Source organism: Saccopteryx bilineata, chromosome 1, assembly GCF_036850765.1.
Source record: "Saccopteryx bilineata isolate mSacBil1 chromosome 1, mSacBil1_pri_phased_curated, whole genome shotgun sequence".
NCBI lineage: Eukaryota > Metazoa > Chordata > Mammalia > Chiroptera > Emballonuridae > Saccopteryx > Saccopteryx bilineata.
This window is the reverse complement of record NC_089490.1, coordinates 171937617-171961939: the sequence shown is the minus strand read 5'-3', so window position 1 is coordinate 171961939 and position 24323 is coordinate 171937617. Positions and strand designations below refer to the sequence as shown.

The 24323-nt window shown below is 35.6% G+C and overlaps 1 protein-coding gene across 6 annotated transcripts in view; it reads right to left on the bottom strand.

Annotated features, from left to right (window-relative positions):
• GRIA2 (glutamate ionotropic receptor AMPA type subunit 2) overlaps positions 1-24323 on the bottom strand; it is a 127973-nt gene that overhangs the window by 19559 nt on the left and 84091 nt on the right. For all 6 annotated transcript variants that reach the window (XM_066279798.1, XM_066279755.1, XM_066279762.1 and 3 more), the window contains exons 7-11: positions 8726-8893; positions 8366-8470; positions 7612-7722; positions 5096-5302; positions 4229-4599 (exon numbers count right to left, since the gene is read on the bottom strand). In XM_066279798.1, the coding sequence (XP_066135895.1) occupies positions 4229-4599; positions 5096-5302; positions 7612-7722; positions 8366-8470; positions 8726-8893 (962 nt within the window). The remainder of the gene's footprint in view (positions 1-4228; positions 4600-5095; positions 5303-7611; positions 7723-8365; positions 8471-8725; positions 8894-24323) is intronic.

The following is a 24323-nucleotide window of genomic DNA, read 5'->3' as shown; positions in this document are numbered from 1 at the left end:
TATCTTGGGTTTGATTCCCAGTCAGGGCACACAGAAAAGTGCCCAACTACTTCTCCACCCCTCCTCTCCCCTCCCCTCCTGCTTCTCTCTCTCTCTCTCTCTCTCTCTCTCTCTCTCTCTCTCTTTCTCTCTCTCTCTCTCTCTCTCTTTCTCTCTTCCCCTCCTGCAGCCATGGCTCCACTGGAGTGAGTTGGCCCCAGGTGGCTCTATGGCCTCTGCCTCAGGTGCTAAGAAGAGCTTTGTTGCTCAGCAACCAAAACCCTAGATGGGCAAAGCATTGCCCCCTAGTGGGCTTCTGGGTGGATCCTAGTAGGGGTGCATGCAGGAATCTGTCTCTTTTTCTCCCCTCCTCTCACAAATAAATTTAATTTTAAAATAATAAAAAAAAGAAAATCAGATATGTCAAGGCATGGATTGTTATCACCCTGTTCCTTTGTGCCCCCTGCTTAAGAAAAAAAGAAAACTCAAGAAAACAAATTAGACATTTAAAAGTTTGCCAAGATATATATTCCTAGTTTGAAATACGCTAAAATAATCATTTCTGTGGCCATAAATTCTTACATAAAATATTTGTCAAAAACTTAATAGATTTTCAATAATTTACTTTAAACCCTGGTTAGATAAATATAGATGTGTTCATACAAAAGTAGATGTATACTATAATTATTTTAAAAGATTTGGTGGGATTCCACATATAAAGGCATTTGAGTAATATTAACAACCAAATACAACTTTTTTTCTGATGTGTTAATAATTTTATGTCTAAAATTTAAACTTGCTTCAGTAAAGAGGTAACATTTCTAAACATTAAATCACTGAAGTTTGGCAATTTATGGCCTAAATCAAACTTCTTTACAATTAACCATAAGAAATATACCTTTTAATGAATTACAAATATTATATTAAATTATTGGTAATATATTTAGGACAAACTACTCCAGTGGTAAAAAAAAAAAAAAAAAAAAAGGGAGGGGGGAAGATCATTTAAAAGTGAAGATTATTTTTTAGATAAAAAATATCTGTTGCTAAAATAAAAGAGAAGAAGAGAGAGGGAGCAAGCAGTGGAAAACTCAACATAATTAAGAGCCATAAGTCTTTAAGAGTTGCAAAGAATTAAGTAAATATGACAGGATTAAAAGAGTTAAACACTTCTCACTTATATTCTGAAAAGGATATTAAATATATTTTAAATTTGGGAAACTCCTTAGGTAGACACACTCCCAAAGTGTTCACTATTTATTCCACAACAATGGAAGATGTAATTATATGGCATATACCTTGTATTTAAGAGGGAAGATTCAGTACCTGACTGCACAAAGCCCTTAAAATGAAACTGATTACATGGTAATTAAACACTATACATTCTATTTTAATTTGAAATATATAGCTATATAAAAATCATTTTTTTGTAAGTCCTGTTCCAGTTGTAAAATAGAAACAAGATAAAGGAATAAATTTTTCTCTATTTCAGTGCTTAAATCAGATTTAATGTGATAAAATATGCTAATTTATTTAAAGTGTACTACAAGATAAAAGATATATTGGATTACTCATCATTCACAAAAGAAAATGCTTGAGTATTTTATTTTTTACTTGTCAGTGTTTTCAAAAATCAATTAATATTTTTGAAACTGTTCCTGAGAAATTTTATGCAAAGGGACAAATTCAGTTTTAAGTTTTATGATAATAGACAAAAACAGTTTTTCTAATTAAAAACACAGTTTTTTTACCTCTCAGCATCTGCACTAAAGGATCAAATAAGTGCACATATTCTAACATTTCTTTTTATTGTTATTAAATAATTTTCTTTAAATGGTGTTTAGTTTAATTCATATGAGTCCTTTAAAGATGTTAGAGGAAAAAATCCGAAGCAAGCAGGAGAATGAAAGACGACTTCAGAGCACTTTGCTCTCGTACTTGCTGTGGCGCTAGTCTCAGAAAACTAGTTAACATTTCAAACTTGATTTCAGGGAAGTGACCAGTTCAATTCAATAAATCACTCTAGATTAAAAATTAAATGCTTCATTAATATTAGTAGTATAGTTCCATGTTGTATTTTACTTGGAAAGAGATTACAAATATCTTTTAAAATATTTAAAAAGCACCCATAAAGTTATCTGTGAATTTTATGCATTATTATTGTTATTATTTCAGATGTTAATCTGCTCTATTCTTTCCTAAACTAGGATAAATAGCAATCATGACATTTTAAATAAAAATAGTTTGATTCATTAAAAAAATCATTAAATATGCCAATATTATGTAACATGTTTAATTTTTAAATGCACATTTAAGATAAAACAAGGGAGATATGCTTAACATTTTTAATAAAATGAATTTGCCAATATATATTCTGTGGCAAAAAGAAAAAAAATCAACTGATAATAAGAAAAAAAAATTGCTATCTAAAATTTATCTTAACAGGAAATAAAAATTATTACATGTGAAATTGTAGTAAAATCAAAAGCATACAAAAATACGATGCTTTAGGAAGCAGAGTTGTTGAAAAGTAGTTCTCTGTATGTCACGGTGGGCCCTGGATTACCAGATTGTTAAATGTGCCCTGTGCTTTAGCCCCCATGTGTAAATATGCTCCTTGACAAGCACAGGACACCGAAACAACTATCTTCAGAGCCATGATGAACAGGGAGACATTCATCTATGGGAAGCCAGGTCAAAATACCTTACTCCCTAATGAACCCCATATACTTCTCCTTACCTACATCCTAAGATAATTGTCTTATGACTCAGAAATAAGGTAACATTATATTTCAGTAGCCTTCTTTCCAAAATTTAAACATTTATTATTTATGAACCAGAATGTTCTTTGAGATCCCAGTTTGATCAGTATTTTTTAATCATTATTAGAAACTTCTCTTTATGCCTTTAACTTAAATCAGAAAACCAAATATAGAGATAAAACTATGAATTCTACATATCTTGGCAAAGATCATCAGTATTATATATACATAAATAAACATATGCCATATAAATATTATTGGCATATTTCTAATTCAGTGTAGTTCCACAGAAAACCATAAAAATATTATTGAATTGAAATTGTTTAGATCCATATAATTCATAAAATTTGACCTACTATCAGAGAAGTAAGTGATTGATAATTTCTAGATATGTTTTCTTTACCTCACTGAATGAGGTATGGATTAAGAACTGTGAAGGATACACATTTTTTAGCTTCTCATAGTTTTTTTAAAATTAATCACTTATTTCCCCCCAAAGTGCAAAAAAATTAACAATATAATAAAATAGTATTAGAGAGGTCATTAAACATTAAATATCCTATAGAATCAAAAGAGGGTAATGAAATCCAAATTAAAATATGCCAACAGATAGAGAATCATCTAAGCTTTAAATGTGAAAGTAATTAACACATTAGGCTTTAAATGTGTTATTACTAGAAAGTAATATTACTAGAGGGTGATAACACTAGGAAGTATAATACTAGAAATGGTTTGATTTCTTCTTCAAAAGAGAAGAATATGACTGTCATTCTTATGTATGTAACATGAACAAAAGCAGTATGTGTTTTCTAATATATTTATCATATTTAGGCATTCTAGTGCAGGAATTGAGAGGTATATAAATTTCTTCCCTGTTATATGTATTAGCATTCAATATAGCACAAGCTTTTATAATAGCCATTATTACCCAACCATTTATTTCTAGATATTTGTAAACTAGAAATTTGTTATCATGTCCTTTTAATCCAGAAACCTAACCTTAAAAAAAAATCAAAATTTAAAATCTTTCTCACATATTTTTATGAGCTAATGATGGGGGGAAAAAGAGATGGGATGTGTGCCAATGAAGAGTTGCAAATAAGCTATTTCTTTTGTAGTTAATACGTAATATTGCCCATTTTCCCATATACAGGTCTGTGGATCAACACACAGATGACTGTAAAATGAGAATATGCAGCAAAAACACGGTACCCCTCCAAGAAGGCATGGAATGATAGAAACCTTATGCATTTTATAGCCTCTCCATGGTGTGCATAATTTCACCAGGGAAATATAAGGTCAACATTCAAAGAACATTGCTCAAATATTTCACAGGCTTATGCCGATTTTAAGTATCTGTCCTTGAGTCTTAAACTGCATGGACAAGTAGTTGGCTGCTGTTAATTTCTTTAGAGTGAATTTATAAACACCATGAATGTCTACTTGAGACCTAAAATGCACAAAGTTGAAGCAGGTGAGTAACCAACCTTGGCGAAATATCGCATCCTTGCTGCATAAAGGCACCCAAGGAAAACCAGAGACTATTAAAAATCCCAAATTCATTAGTTGATTCACTACTTTGTGTTTCTCTTCCATCTTCAAACTCCTCAGTGTGCCACTCGTAGGGGCTAAATCTGCTGACCAGGAATAAAACTACACTGACCCCAATGTAGGCAAAAACAATGCACATCCAGATCTCATAAGCTAAAGGATCAAGAAATGAAAACACTCCTGGTTTGGACTTCTGTGGCTTCTTGATCATGATAGATATCCCGAGGCTCATAAAGGGCTTTGAGAAGTCAATCACCTCTTCTCTCACAAGGGTAATAGTTAATGGAGCAATTGCAATATCAGCTTTCTGTAAGGGAAACAAAGGAAAGTAATAGTACCCAGAGTAATGGTCAGAAAGAAATCATGGTTACATTATTGGATCAACAGGGAAGGAAAAGAAATCAAGAAAATGGTCATAATTATTTCCTTAGTAGAGTTTCAGTAAAGAATAAACAGAAAAGCAATTTGTTTCCCCAGGTATCTTTCCTTTTGATAAAAACATAGTATACCCATCTGGTTTGATTATGACAATTCCATCTTTATACAGCATCTATGCTTTTGTAGCTTTTGAACAATGTATATGGTCCAGATGCTTCAGGACAGATGAAACACCTGTGTCACTTAATCTGCCTGTTTGCTTCTGACTTCATCTTTAATCTCCAAATGTTCACAAGGAAATAAGATAGTGTTCCTAGGATAATGTGGGATATCAGCAACCTCAGACATAGATACTTTGCAGGGAGGGGAGGCATTCTGTCAACAACAGTTCAAACTAAATGACTTTCTAGAAGAGTTATACTTACCCCATAGACAAGTTCTCCAACCATCCCATTCCAAATTTTCGTGTCTGCATCCCTGGCCCCATACTTGCCATCCCCAACAATTGTCAGTTTGTACTTGAACCCGCAATGTTTGGCAATTTCTGCAGCCAAGTCAACACAATAGCCTTCATAGCGCTCATTGCCTTCAAGCATTTCATGATTCTTTTTCATCATAACATATGGAGATTCCTATATGGAAAAACAGCGCTTTAGTTCATAAAAATAACTTTATGAATTATTTACTCTCTGATCAAATCTTCTAGTTTAATAATTACCTGTTAGCCAGAGACATTGTAGAACACAGATGGACAAACTTAAATATAATCTTTCTGAAAAAAGTTCTCAAATTTCTCTCATGATATTTCATGAACATGGCAATGACCCATACCAAAGTAAAGAAGAGACTCAAAAGCACAAACTGTTGGCATGTCCCCATGTCATGTCTGTAATTCCTAGAGTTTAGAGACGAAGAATTCTGCTCAACAGCTGTTTAATTCAACTCTGGACCCTCCACACTCTTATTCTATTTTTTATTTTTTTTTGTATTTTTCTGAAGCTGGAAACAGGGAGAGACAGTCAGACAGACTCCCGTATGCACCTGACAGGGATCCACCCGGCACACCCACCAGGGGCGATGCTCTGCCCCTCCGGGGCGTCGCTCTGCCACGACCAGAGCCACTCTAGCACCTGGGGCAGAGGCCAAGGAGCCATCCCCAGCGCCCGGGCCATCTTTGCTCCAATGGAGCCTCGGCTGCGGGAGGGGAAGAGAGAGACAGAGAGGAAGGAGGGGGGGGTGGAGAAGCAAATGGGCGCTTCTCCTATGTGCCCTGGCCGGGAATCGAACCCGGGTCCCCCGCACACCAGGCCGACGCTCTACCGCTGAGCCAACCGGCCAGGGCTTCTCTTATTCTATTTTAAGAACATGCCAACCCCAAGAACACCACTATTCACCCAAAACCCTGTTTCACTGCTGCTTCAAGCATAGAGTTCATATAGAAATTAGGTTGGCCCTGGCCGGTTGGCTCAGCGGTAGAGTGTCGGCCTAGCGTGCGGAGGACCCGGGTTCGATTCCCGGCCAGGGCACACAGGAGAAGTGCCCATTTGCTTCTCCACCCCTCCGCCGCGCTTTCCCTCTCTGTCTCTCTCTTCCCCTCCCGCAGTCGAGGCTCCATTGGAGCAAAGATGGCCCGGGCGCTGGGGATGGCTCTGTGGCCTCTGCCCCAGGCGCTAGAGTGGCTCTGGTCGCGACAGAGCGAGGCCCCGGAGGGGCAGAGCATCGCCCCCTGGTGGGCAGAGCATCGCCCCTGGTGGGCGTGCCAGGTGGATCCCGGTCGGGCGCATGCGGGAGTCTGTCGGACTGTCTCTCCCTGTTTCCAGCTTCAGAAAAATGAAAAAAATAAAAAAATTAAAAAAAAAAAGAAAAGAAATTAGGTTGGCCAGGACATGCTGACTATAAAGATTATTGCCGTGGTGAAGTTCCGATCCTACTCTCTTGGCCTTGAGGTCTCCCTTCATCTTAGATATATAGTACCCTAGAATAATGCTACAAAGATAGTGAGAGAGTAGCTTCCTCCTGTAAACATAAGAAATAAGAAGCATGTAAAATAATTCAACACAGCCCAATATTTTCCACTGAAAAGTGGCACCAAGGATATAAGGGGTCTCAGTGAGATAGTTCCTCTCAATAGCATAACTAAGGAAAAAATCCTCCAATGTCTGGCTTAGACTTATTAACCTATTTCTAAATGTCAATCAATATTTTTGCCAAAGTCCTTGTTGGACTTTCTCTATTTTCTCCTCAATATTGCTAGGATAATGACTCCCACAAAATACTATAGCACTACTTAGCAAAATAAAAATGTTGTCTCAAAATAATGTACTCTTAGTGAACCCCATTTCCTCCACTTCATCTCCATCAACAGCTTGCCATGATGGCATAATCTTCCTTCCATCTATCAAAAATCCAGGCGCTCAAGATCTGGTTTGATTTCATCTCATGCATTCAACACACATTTATTTTGCACAGGCTATGTGCCAACTCTCCTGTTGAGTTTTGAGGTTAAAAAGTAGAGAAATCATCCATGACTTTAAAAAGTATATCTTTTATTATGAATAAAGAGAAGTTGGCAATATTATTAAAATATGTAGCAAATGTAAAGATAAAATGCACTCACAATGGTATGGGAATGGGAAGGTGAAGCCCCAGAGCAAATAAAAGGATGCTGTTTATGATTTCGCCCAGTTGTTCACCTGTATATGCAGCAGGTTATGAATTGTCTGTCAAGCTAAATTTCAGTCTTTAAGAGTTAGGGGCTATTTTTTAATGCGTTAGCAAGTGCTTGTGTAGTCTTTTTGATAGAATAAATGTTCAATAAATGAAAACAGTGCAAAGGCAACGCTGTAATAGTTATTGTCTTAAACTATAAGAAGCAAGTCGAGTTGGCACATTATTTTTCATAAGAAAAATAAGACAAAACACAGCATATATAGCTATTTACCAAAATTGTAGTGACAACAACGGTCTTATTCTCAAGCCCAGAGGTATCATTTCCAGAAGGTAGCTCAGTGAGGGTAACAACCATTTTGTCCACTTCACTCCAGTACCCAATCTGAAAAAGGTTACAGAAGGCAGGCACATGGATTAGTGACCTTTTTTATTAGCAAGGCATTTTTATTTCTAACCCATGCCTGAATGTAAAACTACATCTATATTAACTAGGCTTCTTCTAAACAGTAATGGGTCTTTGATATAGGTGAATCTAATAGGACTAGAAAGGGACTGAAAAAAAAACAATTTTTAAAAATAGTCTCTTTGTGTTTATTTGTCATATTCATTTGTTTGGGGTTGATCTATAGACATATGAACAAAGTCTAAAATTGACATTTTAGTCATAAAAATTTCTCTTAAAAAGACATTGAATGTATCAGCTATGTTTTGTCTCCTGAACCTTGAGCTTTCTGCAATAGTTCTTTTTCTTCTCAATAAGCTCTTTTTTACCTTGGTCTTAAAAATAAAAAAGTATAACATTTCTATTTATAGTTATATTTAAAGATTACATTTCAGTGTTTCTTACCAGAAGTGAATACATTTGATTTAGAAAAAACATATTCAGAAACATGTCTGGTTTCTGAAAGTTGTAAAACTCTGTCTATGTGAATACACGTCTTCGGCTCTTTGGAAGATGAGGTGACAGGTTAGCTAACTCACCTTCTTGCACATTGAGAAATGCCTTTAAATCACTAATGATTTACCTTCCGGGGCCCATTTGTTTTGAGCTCCATGATGTTAATTGTATAGTTTATTCTTTTTCCATTCTGGTCAAACTTTATATTTCCCGAGAGACCTTCAACCTGAACCTAATGAAGAAATGAGAGAGGAGCACATCACAAATGTACTTCAACCAAAGACGCAACTATACTGATTACTCTCACTGTGCTCAAGTCAAGCAAACTACATTTATAAGGTTTTTTTTCACTCTTCAACCTACCTTTGTGTCATTATAAAATATTACTCTCTTTACATATAACATAATGAATAAAGCCAGGATGACGAATTCAGCAGAAAAAAAATTGGTAGCCATTGTTAAATCACACTCATGTTGAGTGACTGACCTGTTTGAGGGCCCTTTCTATTTCTACCCCTTGTCCCCAGGGGACTGCTGGGTTGGCCAGACAGTCTCCGGCATTTCCTCTTCGGGAGATTTCAATTCTCTGCTTCCGAAGGTTGCGGAATGCTTCAGTCATCACTTGAACAGCATCATAAGTCAGAGCAGAAGTATACTGAAAAGTATCACACATTTTGTAAGAATGGGAAGAAATTCAAACTACTCCACACTGGTAATCAAGACTGTAGTTGCCCACCATACAATACCATGTCAAGTCCAAGAAATTAGACACTATCTCTGCATTTAGAAACTTAAGAACAAAAGAGAAGCGGTATAAAATATTGGGACTATTGGAAGGTACTCTTGACTCTCAACATTTCCTGTTATGTCAGTATTTGTTATTTCAGGTGAGAACTTTTTATAATAACTTTGTGAATCTCTTTTGTCTTTTTCTAACCAGTTTCTTATTAGAGCATTGCTGTATGGCCTGATCTAGTGATACAGAAAATTGTCAAATCAATCAGTAGCTATTTCTTCATTGTCTAATGAGAAACTCATTTGGCAATAAGGAAAAAATACTGATCAGTTTCAGGAGCCTTTGTCTAATCAACTGCAGTGATACACATACATGTAGACCTACAATGGACTTTGGAATGTTTGTTTTTAACTTTCCTTAAATGTTTATTTTAATCAAGTTAGAGAACAACCAAACTTTATAACATCTATACCCCCTCATTCTTCAACAGTAATAACATTGGTTACAAACTTATGGTTTTCAGATGCCAACAGCACAGCAAGATTATTACAGTAGCTAAGAACAAGCAGGGAAAAAAAACCTATTTGTGTATTATACATTGTTTGTATTAATATGTGCATGTATATATACTGCCACCTATCCAAGGTATGATCCTGCTGTCAGTAATAACAAGTCACATTTTAATATAAAAGCTTTAATGGATGCTGAGGTTATTTCTCTCATTGAGTATTTTTCGATCTGTACATTACAAGAGTACAGTGCATCTGGGAAAAAATGTGCAATATCATACTGATTTTGTGACACTCTAAAAATTCTTAACCATGAATTCAAAATGAGCACTCAAGATTTCCAAATAATCCTTCTTCCTTTCGGATTTAGTTCTTCCAGTCTCAAAAAGGACTATTTTCTAACTTCTTTCATCTTCATGAATACCCACACCTCCACATACTTTTCTTTATCTAAATTCCTGCTGATTATCTTACCCTATATGTCACTGAGAAAATAAAAACTATTAGACAAAACCTGCTTATCTTTCAACCATAAAACTATACATCTCCACATTCTCTGTTTTCCTCCTGAGTTGACAACATGTGAGGTGACCACACTCCTACATCAGGACAGCCACTCTAACAAGCCCTCTGATCCTAGTGAAATATTCTTTTTTTTTTTATAATTACACCCTCAATATTCTGAATCAGTCTTTTTTTCCCTCTCTTTAGATCATCTTTATTAGCAAATCAACTTCTCTCATATCTTCTACCACGATAGATAAATACATAATAGATAGATGATAGATAGATAGATAGATAGATAGATGATAGATATTAGATTCCTATGCTAACTGCTTCTTAGGTTTGTATCTCCTTCTAATTACCACCCTTATTATCTGTTTCCTTCATGAGAATTTTTTAAATTTTTATTGAATTTATTGGAGTGACATTGTTAGTAAAACTATATAGGCTTCACGCATACTATTTTGTATACCTGAAGGGTAAGATTTTCTTCTTTTTTACAGCTGAGTAGTATTCCATTGTGTAAATATACCATAGCTATTTTATCCACTTATTTACTGATGAACAATTGGGCTGCTTCCAAATCCAGGCTATTGTATATAACACTGCAGTGAATATGGGGTGCATATATTTTTTCAAATTAGTGTTTCAGGTTTCTTCAGATTTCTGAGTCATAAAACAGTTCTATTGGCCCTGGCCGGTTGGCTCAGCGGTCGAGCGTCGGCCTGGCGTGCGGGGGACCCGGGTTGATTCCCGGCCAGGGCACATAGGAGAAGCGCCCATCTGCTTCTCCACCCCTCCCCCTCTCCTTCCTCTCTGTCTCTCTCTTCCCCTCCCATAGCGGGGCTCCACTGGAGCAAAGATGGCCCGGGCGCTGGGGATGGCTCCTTGGCCTCTGCCCCAGGCACTAGAGTGGCTCTGGTTGCAACAGAGCGACGCCCTGGAGGGGCAGAGCATCGCCCCCTGGTGGGCGTGCCGGGTGGATTCCGGTCGGGCGCATGCGAGAGTCTGTCTGACTGTCTATCCCCGTTTCCAGCTTCGGAAAAATACCAAAAACAAACAAACAAACAAAAAGAAAGTTCTACTTGTAATTTTTTCAGGTAATTCCATACTGTTTTCCTCGGTGGTTGCACCAGTCTACATTTTTATCAATAGTACCCTCTTTTTACATCCTTACCAACACTTGTTGATTTATTGATAGCAGCCATTCTGATAGGTGTGAAGTGATATCTCATTGTGGTTTTAATCTACATTTCTCTGATGACTAGGGATGTTGAGCATCTTTTCATATGTCCATTGGCTATCTGTATGTCTGTCCTCTTTGGAGAAGTGTCTGTTCAGACATTTTGTCTGCTTTTTTTTAATTGGATTTTTTTTGGTGTTGACTTGTATAAATTCTTTTTAAATTTGTATATTAACTGCTTATTAGATATATTATTGGTGAATATGTTCTCCCATTCAGTGGGTTGCCCTTTCATTTTGTTGATGGTTTCCTTTCCTGGGCAAATGCTTTTTTGGTTTGATATAGTCCTATTTTTTAATGTTTCTTTTGTTTCTTTTTCCCAAGGTGATATATCAGAAAACCATGTTGCTACAAGAAATGTCTGAGAATTTATTGTCTGTTTTCTTCTAGAATTTTTATGTTTTGAAGTCTAACATTTAAGTTTTTAATTCATTTTGAGTTTGATCTTGTGTTTGGAGTAAAAAGGTGACCTAGTTTCCAATTTTTTCCAGCAACATTTATTGAATAGATTATCTTTTTCCATTGTATGTTTTTACTTTCTTTGTCAAATATTAATTGATCATAAAAGAGTGGTTGTATTTCTGGGCTCTCTACTCTGTTTGTTTTTATCTATATATCTATTTTTATGCCAGTACCATGATATTCTGATAACCTGTGGCCTTGCAGTATAGTCTGATATCCAGTAGCATGATTCCTCCAACTTTGTTCTTTTTTTCTCAATATCGCTGTGACTACTCAGGGTCTTTTGTGGTTCCATGTAAACTTTTGGAATATTTATTCTAGTTCTGTAAAATATGCTTTAGTATCTTAATAAGAATTGCATTAAATCTATGATTGCTTTGGATAATATTAAAATTTTAATGATGTTAATTCTTCCTAACCATGAACATAGTATATGTTTCTACTTATTTGAATCTTCTTCAGTTTCTGTCTTCAGTGTCTTATAATTTTCCAAGTATAAGTATTTTATATCTTTGGTTAAGTTTATTTCTAGGTTGGTTTTGTTTTTGTTTTTGTTTTTTGATGCAATTGTAAATGTGACTGTTTTCTTAGTTTTCTTTCTGAGAGTTCATTGATGATATATAGAAATGCAGCTAATTTCTGAACATTTGTTTTGTATCCTGCGACTTTACTAAATTCATTTGCAGGTCTAGTACTTTTATTGTGGAATCTTTAAGATTCTCTATAGACAGAATCATGTCATCTCCAAAATATAGTTTTACTTCTTTTCCAGTTTAGATGCTTTTATTTAGTCTTCTTGTCTGATTGCTGTGTTTAGGACTTCCAGTACTATGTTGAATAAAAGTGGTAAAAGTGAACATCCTTGTCTTGTTGGAAGGGAACCTTAAGGGAAACACTTGTAATTTTTGCCTATTGAGTTTGATGCTGGCTGTAGGTTTGTCATATATGTCCTTTATTACATGGAGGTATATTCCCGCTATTCCCACTTTGATGACAGTTTTATCACATGCTTTTATTTTGCATCTATTGATAGAATCATGTGATTTTTATCCTTTGTTTTGTTCATGTGGTGTATCACATTTATTGATTTGTGGATATTGAACCAACCTTAAATCCTCAGATTAAAAAATTTCATTTGATTATAGTGTATAATCTTTTTAATGTATTCCTAGATCCAGTTTGCTAATATTTCATTGAGGATTTTAGCATCTATGCTCATTGGGGATATTGGTCTATAATTATTTTTTCTTGTAGTACCTTTATCTGACTTTGGTATTAGGAAAATGCTGGCCTTATAAAACGATCTTGGGAGTCTTCCCTCCTCTTTAATTTTTTGGAATGGTTTGAGAAAGATGGGTGTTAAGTTTTTTGAATGTTTGGTAAAATTCACTAGTGTGGCCATCCAGTCCAGGACTTCTGTTTGTTGAGAGCTTTTGTATTATTGCTTCAATTTTATGTTGTAATCTATCTATTCAGATTCTCTGAGTCTACTTCATTCAGTTTTAGAAGATTTTATATTTCTAGGAATGTATTCATTTCTTCTGGAATCTCAGCTGCCACTTTTTTTTTTGCATCACCATTCTTCCTACCTTCTCTTCAATTAGTCTTCAGTTGGTTATTCAGCTTGATGGTCTACAGTGGTCCCTTGTCTATCATGGGGATTAGGTTCCAGAACCCCCCACAATAGGCGAAAATCTACAAAGTAGCAACCTTGTATTTATTTTATTATTTCTATTTTTTAAGGCTTTATAAACCCTCCCCACACTCTTAGAAACACTCCCTATGCTCTTAAACACTTTCTACATTCTTAAAACTATGTAATTTTAACAACATATAAAATTCTATGCCACATATTTTATTTTGATTTAATCTTTTAATATGTTTTAATTAATATTTTACTATAATTTTTATATGGCTTTCAATTTTTTAGGCTAGAATATGCTTATTTTACAACAAAAATAATTAGAATAATAAATATATAAAAACACATATATACTGCTAAAATCCCACAATATAGCAAAAAATCCATGATATAAAATTAGATATATACAATTTAAAAATAAACGATACAGTGAGACTGTGAAAAGTGAACCACAATATGGTAAAGGAAGACTGTATATCTCAGTTGTAATTTCTGTTTGGTCCTAGGAGGAAGTGAAGGTAACATCCACCAACTCCACTTCCATCTTGTATCTTTTCTTTATGAGAAGATTTAAGAGGATTGCCTAAATCTGTCTTTCCACATCAACCCTCCTTGTTCTCTTTAAGTGTTCTCATTCAGTCCATGGCTTTAACTTGCATCCAGGTGCTCAGACATGACTTCCTGTGCAGCCCACTCCTAGTCACTCTCCTTCACATGGCCTTGTTTATTCTCTTCATAGTCTCTACTCGTATCTGAGCATCTTGCTCAATTATTCTTTATTTATCTACTTAATTTCTCCTTTCAACTAGAATATTTACTCTAGAGAAGTAGAAATCTTATCTAACTTGTCAGTCACCACTGAATTCTCAGAGTCCAGGGCAGGGCTGGGAACCCTGAAGGGACTTGAAGGAAGGCTGGAAGAAAGGAAGGAAAGAAGAAAGGATGAAAGAAAGGAAAGGAAGGTCAGAGATCTTGATAAGAGCCATCTTTATGACACCCGCATTTTCTCCCTGTCCAGTGATAAGCTTTATAGACAGATAACAGCAATAAACCTATTTATTATAGTTCTTTGAACTGGTCTGATGGTAGATAAATGTCTCCCCTTTTTCTTTTTAATATGAGAGATATTACAACTAGGAAAATGAGAAAATAAGTTCATGTGGTATGAATTATTCCTCCATGCATCCAGAATTTTTTAATTTTTCAATTGCAATTTATATTAAATATTATTTTGTATTAGTGTCAAATGTACAGCATAACGGTCAGACCATATTTTACAAAGTGTTTTCCCCAATATTTTCAGTACCCAACTGGCCCCATACATACTTATTAAAATATTATTGAGTATATTCCTTATGCTAGAATTTATATCCCTGTGGCTATTTTGTAACTAGAAAATTTGTACTTCTTAATCTCTCCACCATTTTTAACCCCATCTCCCAAACCCCTCCCCACTGGCAAACATCAGTGTGTTCTCTGTGTCTGTGAGTCAGATTCAACTTTGTTCGTTCATTTTGTTCTTTTGATTCCACAGAACCATGAATTCATAAGGTATTTTCTTGATTAAATATTTTTAAGCCTCCATTTCTTTAATGCTAAAAATTATAGTGTGAGGTTATCATTCATTCAGTTTGCATGAATTAGTTTAATTGAATTGCTTTCATTATTCATGTAAGTGAATCAAATTTAATGGGAAAGTTTATAGGAAGAAGAAAAGAAAATGATCTGAAGGTCATGTGCACTTTGATAGTACTCTTAACTATAATACGATACTCATATTTACCTCTAAATTTTCCTAGTGGAATTTCTTCTCATTTGCTAGTTAAGCAATGCTATTGTAGGTCTATTTGTGAGTCCTTCCTTATATATCTAGATTATCTCTTAGATGGCTGTACTTAAGTTTCCAATAAATATCCAAACTGGACAGATTTAAATAGAACCCATTACCATTTTTTTCCAAAACCTGTAACTCTTTTCTTCAAATTCTGTATGAAAAAAATTAGCCAAATATAGTATGTTACAGATCCATTTAGGCAATTTATATCCCTAGATTGAAAATATAATTCCTGGCCTGACTGGTAGTAAAACAGAGGATAGAGTGTTGACCTGGGATGCTGAGGACCCAGATTTGAAACCTGAGGTTGCCAGCTTAAGCACAGGCTCATCGGGCTTGGGTGCAGGCTCACCAGCTTGAGCACAGGGTTGCAAGCTTGAGCATGGGATCATGAGCATGGTCCCTGGCTTGAGCCCAAAGATTACTGGCTTGAAAGCCAAGGTTGCTGGCTTGAGTCCAAAGTCATTGGATTGAGCAATGGGTCACTATCTCTGCTGGAGACCCCCAGTCAAGGCACATATGAGAAAGCAATCAATGAACAACTAAGGTGCCGGAATGAAAAATTGATGCTTCTCATCTCTCTTCCTTCCTGCATGTCTGTTTCTGTCTGTCCCTCTCTCTCTCACTCACTAAAAAAAACCCCAATAAACTATTGTTTTAATAATAGAGCACTCAAGATATCCATGACTTTATTTATTTTTCTAGTATTCTATGATATCCATGTACCATATTTTTAAAACCCTGTATTATATCAAAAACATTGTTTCAAGTCATATCTACTTAAGTAAGACTTCTTTATATAAAATACTAATCAGGATTTCTCTGTTTCACTGGCATGTTTGTGTCTATTACCATAAAGGAAAAAGGAAACAGATTAATTTGCCTTCTTATACAGCATTCAGTTCATTACCAATGTAATTCTCACAATAAAGGCTAGGTTACTAAGTAGGAAACAGAGTTTAAATTGAGTACATTGTATATTTTTAAAAGTGTTGCAATTTCCAATAAAAATTATGATAATAGTTCAAAGCCAAAATCTTCATTGACTGAGCTCACTCACATCACTATGAGAAATCTACAAAACCATCTGCTAAATGTTTTAGAGGCCTATAAATGTTGGTGAACTACATTTAAAAAATAAGATTAGTTTGAATCAACGAAAACCATTTAGTTCCATGAGGCACGCTATAATTATGATTCAGAGCATGAGCACACTAAGAAGAAAAAATCCTTTCAACCTTCTCAAAAGTTCAAATCTAATCAAGTCTCAAGCCTATTATCATTTTAAATTAAAAGTCACAATCATAGAAACCCAATTCTGGGCCAAGAGAAAATCAACAGCCTCTGTATCTAGAGTTTCATTTTGTTTATGTTCTGCATATGTGGCTCATTTCTTTTTCTAAACAAATATGTTCACATTTTGATTGGATAGTTAAATATTTCAGCTTTATTCTACCATTCACTAAACTTGATGTGAATTAATTTAAAGGGAACACGATGGCAGCGTAACTACCTCCTTCTTTGAAAACAAATGCATCATCTCTGCCCTGATGTTTATGTTTTGTGAAATCCCTCAGATGAGTTGGAAATTTATATTTCAGCGGAGGGCCATTATGGTTTGCCGTGTTATATCACAATCATATCATATCTGGACTTTAAGAAGAAATCTGGGAAAATGCTTTTAAGGTCCATTTTCCAAATATGCTTTGGATTCCATTCTAAAAGTTATTTATCGAGATTTATTGTTCTAAAATAAAATATTCATTTCAAATATGTTTGTTATGCTCAATTCTCACTATTAATACCAGAAAACAATATTCTGACAACCAAAAAAGAGGAAATGAAAAGTAGCTCTGTGTACATTTAGAATTTAATGAACATAAAAAGAGGATAAATATAGGCTAAAATATAAATTTTATGGGTCTTCGTAATGATAGCACTTATTCCTAAACGTATGTTTATCTATACCATACTTAAATAGAAAAAATATATATGTATATATCATTCAAAAATGAAGTATTAGATTTTAGGTATTATGAAATGTTACAAAATTTTCTATGAATTGCCACTTTCTAAATTTTCCTTGGCATTGGAAATTGTGTTGAGTATAGTTGAGAAAGAATTACATATAGTAACAAAAAGACAGGCTCAAGTTCTGATTTTATAATTTACTGCTCTGTTGCTTTTAGGCAGATTAAACTATCAGCGTCCAAGGTTTCTTATCAATGAAATGAGAGCAATGCCTTTTCTAAGTCACAGGAGTGCTGAAAAACAAGGTGAGGAAAAAGAAAATATTGATGTTGACCCAGTTCTCCTTGTGCCAGATCTGAGCTGGATAATTTCCTAGAAAACCCTTTTTTAAAAATCCTGTGGCCAGGACATGGAAACAACCAAAAAGCCCGTCAATAGATGACTGGATAAAGAAGATGTGGCACATATACACTATGGAATACTACTCAGCCATAAGAAATGATGACATCGGATCATTTACAGCAAAATGGTGGGATCTTGATAACATTATACGAAGTGAAATAAGTAAATCAAAAAAAACCAGGAACTGCATTATTCCATACATAGGTGGGACATAGAAGTGAAACTAAGAGACATTGATAAGAGTGTGGTGGTTACGGGGGGGAGGGGGAAGAGGGAGAGGGAAAGGGGGAGGGGGAGGGGCACAAAGAAAACTAGATAGAAGGTGACAGAAGACAATCTGACTTTGGGTGATGGGTATGCAACATAAGTGAATGACAAGATAACCTGGAGTTGTTATCTTTGAATATATGTATCCTGATTTATTGATATCACCCCAATAAAAATAAAATTATTCAAAAAAATAAATTAATTTAAAAAAAAAAGAAACCAAATAAATTTGGGGGAAAAAAACAACAACAAAAAAATCCTGTGCAACAAATATTTTTATTTCCAATTTCATATTTATATTTTCCCAGGGTCACACAACTATGTGACCAAAGTGGAATTTGAATCCATATTTCTGTTGTAAAATATGCTAACAATGAAAGTTTATGACTAGCATTTTTCCTTTATTTTTTCTTTTTCTTTTTTTGCTATCTATCCTGATATAAAACTAGCTTGTTTTTACAGTGTTTTGAAAACCACTATTGTGATATACAAATGTCTGTGATCCAGTAAGTTCAGAAAATGATTCTCACATTGGTATATTAAAGGCCCCGAGAAATCTTACAGTAACATTACAGTTTAACTTTGTTTGATCATCATCGTCCAAACTAATTACTATTTTAAAATTTTTCTTAACACCAATTACTTCCTGTAAAAATAATATTTTAAGTAATGTACTTTGAGGTGTTAAAAGTTATAAGGCCCAGTAAACTTTTCATACCCATTTTAAAAATAGCATCAATTCCTGACCAAGTGGTGGTGCAGTGGATAGAGCGTCGACCTGGGATGCTGAGAACCCAGGTTTAAAACCCTGAGGTCGCCAGACTGAGCGTGGGATCATACCCATAACCTCATGGTTGCTGGTTTGAGCCCTAAAGTCGCTGGCTTAAAGCTCAGCTGGAGCCCTCCACCCCATCAAAGAACATATGAGAAGCAATCAACAAACTCTAAAGTGTCACAACTATGAGGTGATGCTTCTCATCTTTCTCTCTCCCTCTCTCCCTCCTTCCCTGCCTCTCTCCTCTAAAAAAAAACAACAAAAAAAACCAGCATCAATTATTTACTTAATTAAAAGAATTTCTCTGGGTGATCTTACACCATATAGTTCTCAGTTTCTTCATTCTACAAAAACAGGGTCAAAATTGATGAGCTCTAGGAAAAATAAGTAAGCATATAAGAAAATTTTTAGAAAGTGTTTTTTTAAAAGATTCTTGGCAATATGCAAGAATCAATTAGAGCCACAGGAAAAAGAACAGTACTAAGGAATACATTATAAACTTAAAATTATTCACTTGACTTAATTTCAAATTGAATTGCAGTTTATCCTCTAGAAAAGAGCTGTTAGTGATAAGGTCATCTTTAATTTCCTGTAAAGCCTTTTAAACGTGCCCTTTGAAACTTCATAAAATAACAAAAATCTTCATAAAAACTCAACATTAGTGGAGCAGCAGGAACTCTCATTCATTGCTGGTGGGAATGCAAAATGGTATAACCACTTTGGGAGACAGTCTGGCAGTTTTTTGCAACACTAAACATCCTCCTACCATTTGATCTAGCCATCACACTGGTGGTATTTACCCAAAGGATTTGAAACCATATATTTATTCAAATACCAGCACACAGATGTTCATAGCTGCTTTATTTATAATTGTCAAAACTTGGAAGCAACCAAGATGTTCTTCAGTAGGTAAATGGGTAAATAAGTGTGGTGCATGCAGACAATAGAAATTATCAGTGCTCAAAAAGAAATGAGCTATGAAGCCATGAAAACACCTGGAGGAACTTTAAGTGAATATAGTAAGTGAAAAAGTCAATCTGAAAAGGCTACCTACTGTAGGAATCCAGCTATATGACTTTCTGGAAAAGGCAGAACTATGGAACAGTAAAAAGGTCAGTGGTGGCTAGGAGCTGAGAATGGGAGGAGTGATGACCAGGCAGAGTACGGAGGATTTTTAGAGCAGTAAGAATACTCTGTATAAAACTGTAATGATGGAAGTAGGCTTAGTCCAAACCCATAGAATGTACAGCACCAGGAGTGAACCATAATGTCAAGTATGATATGCTAGAGTAGATTCACCAATTCTAATAAATCTAATCACTCAGGAGTGAAGTTGGTATTGGAGGAAGCTATGCATGTGAGGGGCAGAGGGTATTTTGTGAGATCTCTGTATGTTTTGCCAATTTTGCTAGAAACCTAAAACTGTTCTAAAAAATAAACCTTAATTAAAAAATAAAAATGCTCAATATCTTTAGTAAGCACATAAGCTTCTTCACATTTCCAAGGATGAAAGGACAGCTATATTGACAAGAAACCAAAATAAACATCCTTTATGATTCTCTACATATAATAACAATATTCTTAACCCACCATGACAATTTTAACCCAAGGCTCTTTATGTAAAAAGAATACATTAAAAACAACATACTTTTTGTCTAAATTTTCCAGTTGGCTATTAACCCTGACTGCAAATCTTGATATGGATTAAGACTTTTATATCCTGAAACTTTTGATTCACTTAAGGTTTCAGCTTTTCAGATAAAACAAATCCAATTCACCAAGTTAGAAGATACGCAAATCAACACATTGGTTTTAATTCACCCAGAGGTAGATAAAACTGTTTTAGAAGCAGATCTTTTATTGGTAGCATCAATTCCTCCCCATGACTATCCCCAATTCCTGGCAATCTCTTAATGCAGGAAAGGTTCCTCAGTTTTTGTAAGCAATAAAAAATAAAATAGAGAGTTTGCAAGGTGAATTAGGGTTTGATTCCGGCAGCTGGAGTTCAGAGATGATTACTTGCAAGCGACTACAACCTTGGGACAGAGAACCCATTATGTGTGTCAGAGATTCAGCAAAAATTACAAATGTTAATGTATTTTTTATTGTGTGCCTAAATTAGCTTTTTACATAATCATGGTATTAGAGATTTGGGAGAACTCTTAGAGACTACTTATAATAATTTCCTTTAAAGAGAAAGAAATGTGATGAACCTAGATATCTTGCATTATAATTACAAAAAATAACGATGCACTTTGTTTTTTTAAGGGTGTAATATATACATATATCTTTAAATAATGCAATAGTTTTTAAAACTTGGGAGCAGACTGGTGGTAGCCAGAGGAAAAGGGGTTTGGGGACTGAATGAAAGAGGTGAAGGAATTAAGAAGCACAATTTGGTAGTCACAAAATATTCATGGGGATGTAAATTACAGCCTAAGGAATATAGTTAATGATATTGAGATAACTATGTGTGGTACCAGGTGGGTACTGGAAATACTGGGGAAATTCTTTTTTTAAATTTATTTTATTGGGGTAAAATTGTTTAACATAATTATCCAGGTTTCAGATGCTCAATTCGACAACATATTTTTGTATACCATATTGTGTTCACCCCCCCCATGTAGAGAGGTATTAAATATGATTTTCTAACTACTATGTTACTATTAGAAAATAATATTGAAAGTAAATTGTAATTGAAGAATAATTTTTTTATTTAAAAAATTCTTTTTTTGTGACAGGGACTCAGAGAGAGAGACAGAAAGAAAGGGATAGATAGGGACAGACAGACAGGAAAGGAGAGAGATAAGAAGAATCAATTCTTCGGTGAGGCACCTTAGTTGTTCATTGATTGCTTTCTCATATGTGCCTTGAGCAGGGGGCTACAGTAGAATGAGTGACCCCTTGCTCAAGCCAGTTACCTTGGGCTCAAGCTGGTGAGCTTTGCTTAAACCAGATGAGCCTGCACTCAATTTGGTGACCTCGAGCTTTCAAACCTGGGGCTTCTGCGTCCCAGTCTGACGCTTTATCCACTGCACCACCGACTGATCAGGCTAAAAAATTATTCTTTACATGTGATTTTATCAATATCAAATTGTTAACTTATGGGTTTTGTTTAGTCATTTTAAAATTTTCAGCCACAAAGTATAAGGAACTAAGCATGCCACGCCTCTAGGTTCATGTATGGCAAAATGCTTTAATATCTAAAGGAGGAGATTCCAATGTGTCAGCTGTGCTTTTGGTCAGTGAAAACATTCAAGAAGCAGAATTAATTCTATTAGGCCACCAGGGTAGTCTTTAATGCACGACACTAATTACTTGACTGAAAAAGATTATACTATTTTCAGACAGGCCTAATAACTCTCTCAGGACCACAATTAAGGAAGTTTGAGTCTGTGCTTTCTAGTCCTTCCCTGAATAAAATAAGATTCTTGGGGGAAAGCCATTACCTAAATGCCACACACATATCAGTCTTGATTTATTGTTAAATTCAACCCCAGCAAGACATGGCAGACACAAAGGGCTAACTGAGGTGTAAGTTGTTGGTGTTACAAGGTTGAATGTGTAGATATAGCTTGAAAATTGTTGAAGACACCAAAAACACTGACAATCTATCCAAAAATATAGATATTTATCAATTATTTTTGACACAGTGGCAAATCATCTTTATAATTGGCCTCTTTTTTAAAAAAAAAAACTTAAGAAAGGTAAAATGCCCATTTAAATCCAGGTGTTGTGACAGTGCAGATCTGATTCGTACAGTCATTTCACTTTTTTTTTTCTAGAGAGAGAGAGAGAGAGAGAGAGTCAGAGAGATGGATAGAAAGGGACAGACAGACAGAAACAGAGAGAAGATGAGAATCATCAATCATTAGTTTTTCGCTGTGACACCTTAGTTGTTCATTGATTGCTTTCTCATATGTGCCTTGACCACGGGCCTTCAGCAGACAGAGTAACCCCCTTGCTGGAGCCAGTGACCTTGGGTTCAAGGTGGTGAGCTTTTGCTCAAACCAGTTGAGCCCGCGCTCAAGCTGTCAACCTCGGGGTCTCGAACCTGGGTCCTTCTGCATCCCAGTCTGACACTCTATCCACTGCGCCACTGCCTGGTCAGGCCATTTCACATTTTATCAAGGAAAGCAATGCTCCTTTTCTTCCATGGCTGAATAAAAGACCATAAATGCTAGGGCACAAATTTAAATCAAATTTTATAACAGTGATAATTACGTATTGTTTCTTTCTCAGTGCTTTGATATTTTCAAAGTATTTCTATTTTTCTTTTCATTGCTCTTCATGGCTATAAATATTTATTATGTGCTCACTCTGTGTTAACCACTATATGAGGTTTGGGGCCACTAGATACAAATGATGCAGATTGCCTTCCAGATTCCTATTTTTAATCCACAAATATTAAACCAATTTCTATTGCAATGTTATAAATGAATGGTTATGCTTTTTTTTTGCAATTATTACTTATTTTATAAATAAATGGAAAGGACTGTCAAATGCAACAAACGTATTTATTTCCCACTGTCCTCATGCCACCACCACAATTCAGATAACTATTATTTGTTGCCTGGATTGTTTGCAATATCTTACTAATAGTTCCCTCTCCATCACATGCACTGCCTGCAATCTGTTGTCACCAGGACAAGCGCAATAATCTTTCTGTATTAACACCATGATCATCAGTCACCTCTAGTTGTTTCAGGTTGCTTTCAGAATAACAAAAATATCCTCAGAACATGAGATCTGGAACCTGCATATTTCCAACCTGTTAGTTCTGAGAAATTTCTCAAAACACCTCTGGTCAACCTTTAGCCCTGTAGAAATATTTATATCTTCCTTGCACTGGGGACTTTCCATATCTTATTTCCTCTATCTTTTCTCCTAATTCCTATATCTTCTTCAGGTTTCAAATTCCATATTACTTCTTCTAAGAAGCCTTTTTCTTGCTTCCAGAACTGAGATAGGTACTTCTAATTTGAGCTAGCTCAGTGCTTTTGCTTTCTTTCTATTTGTTCATGCAGAGAGCCTTTAGTAAAGGGCCACTGTGCCAGGCCTTATTCTAGAAGCTGCGGATCTGTCAGTGAACAAACAACGAGAACAACAAAGTCCCTGCTCCTGTGGCACTTTCTTTTAAGAGAAGAGAGACCACTTCCAGTAAAATAAATACAGTACAGTACAAGGAAATAATGGGGAGAAAAATGGAGCAGAGAAGGCAATGAGATCTACCCTCACAGGTTCAGAAATTGCAGTTTTAAATAGAGAGCCTGCTACTGTCTTCCTTGAGAAGATGGCATTTGAACAAGGACCGAAAGAGTGCAGAAGGCTTAGGCAGGGAGGTGTTTAAGGGAAGAATAGTTCTGAAAAAGAAGTAGCACAAAGACCTTAAAGTGAGAAGGCACCTTTTGTGCTTCAGGAAGAGCAAAAAGGCCCATGTGGATGAAGCGGAGTGAGCAAGAGCAGGTGGGGCGAGGGGCGAGAGAGAGGGTCAGATGTGACTAGGAGACAAAGTATCGGCTTTATCAGCCAACGGGAGGACTGGCTTTTACCTCAGGTGAAACCGAGGGCCACTGGAGGGCTTGGAGCAGTACAGTGACATATTCTATTTTTATATATTAAAAGGACCACAGACATGGGAGATAGATGGGCAAATGTGGACGAAGGGAAAGCAGTACAGGAGACCATTGCAGAAATCCGGACCAAGACATGACGTGGTTGGATTTGGGGAGGGTCATGG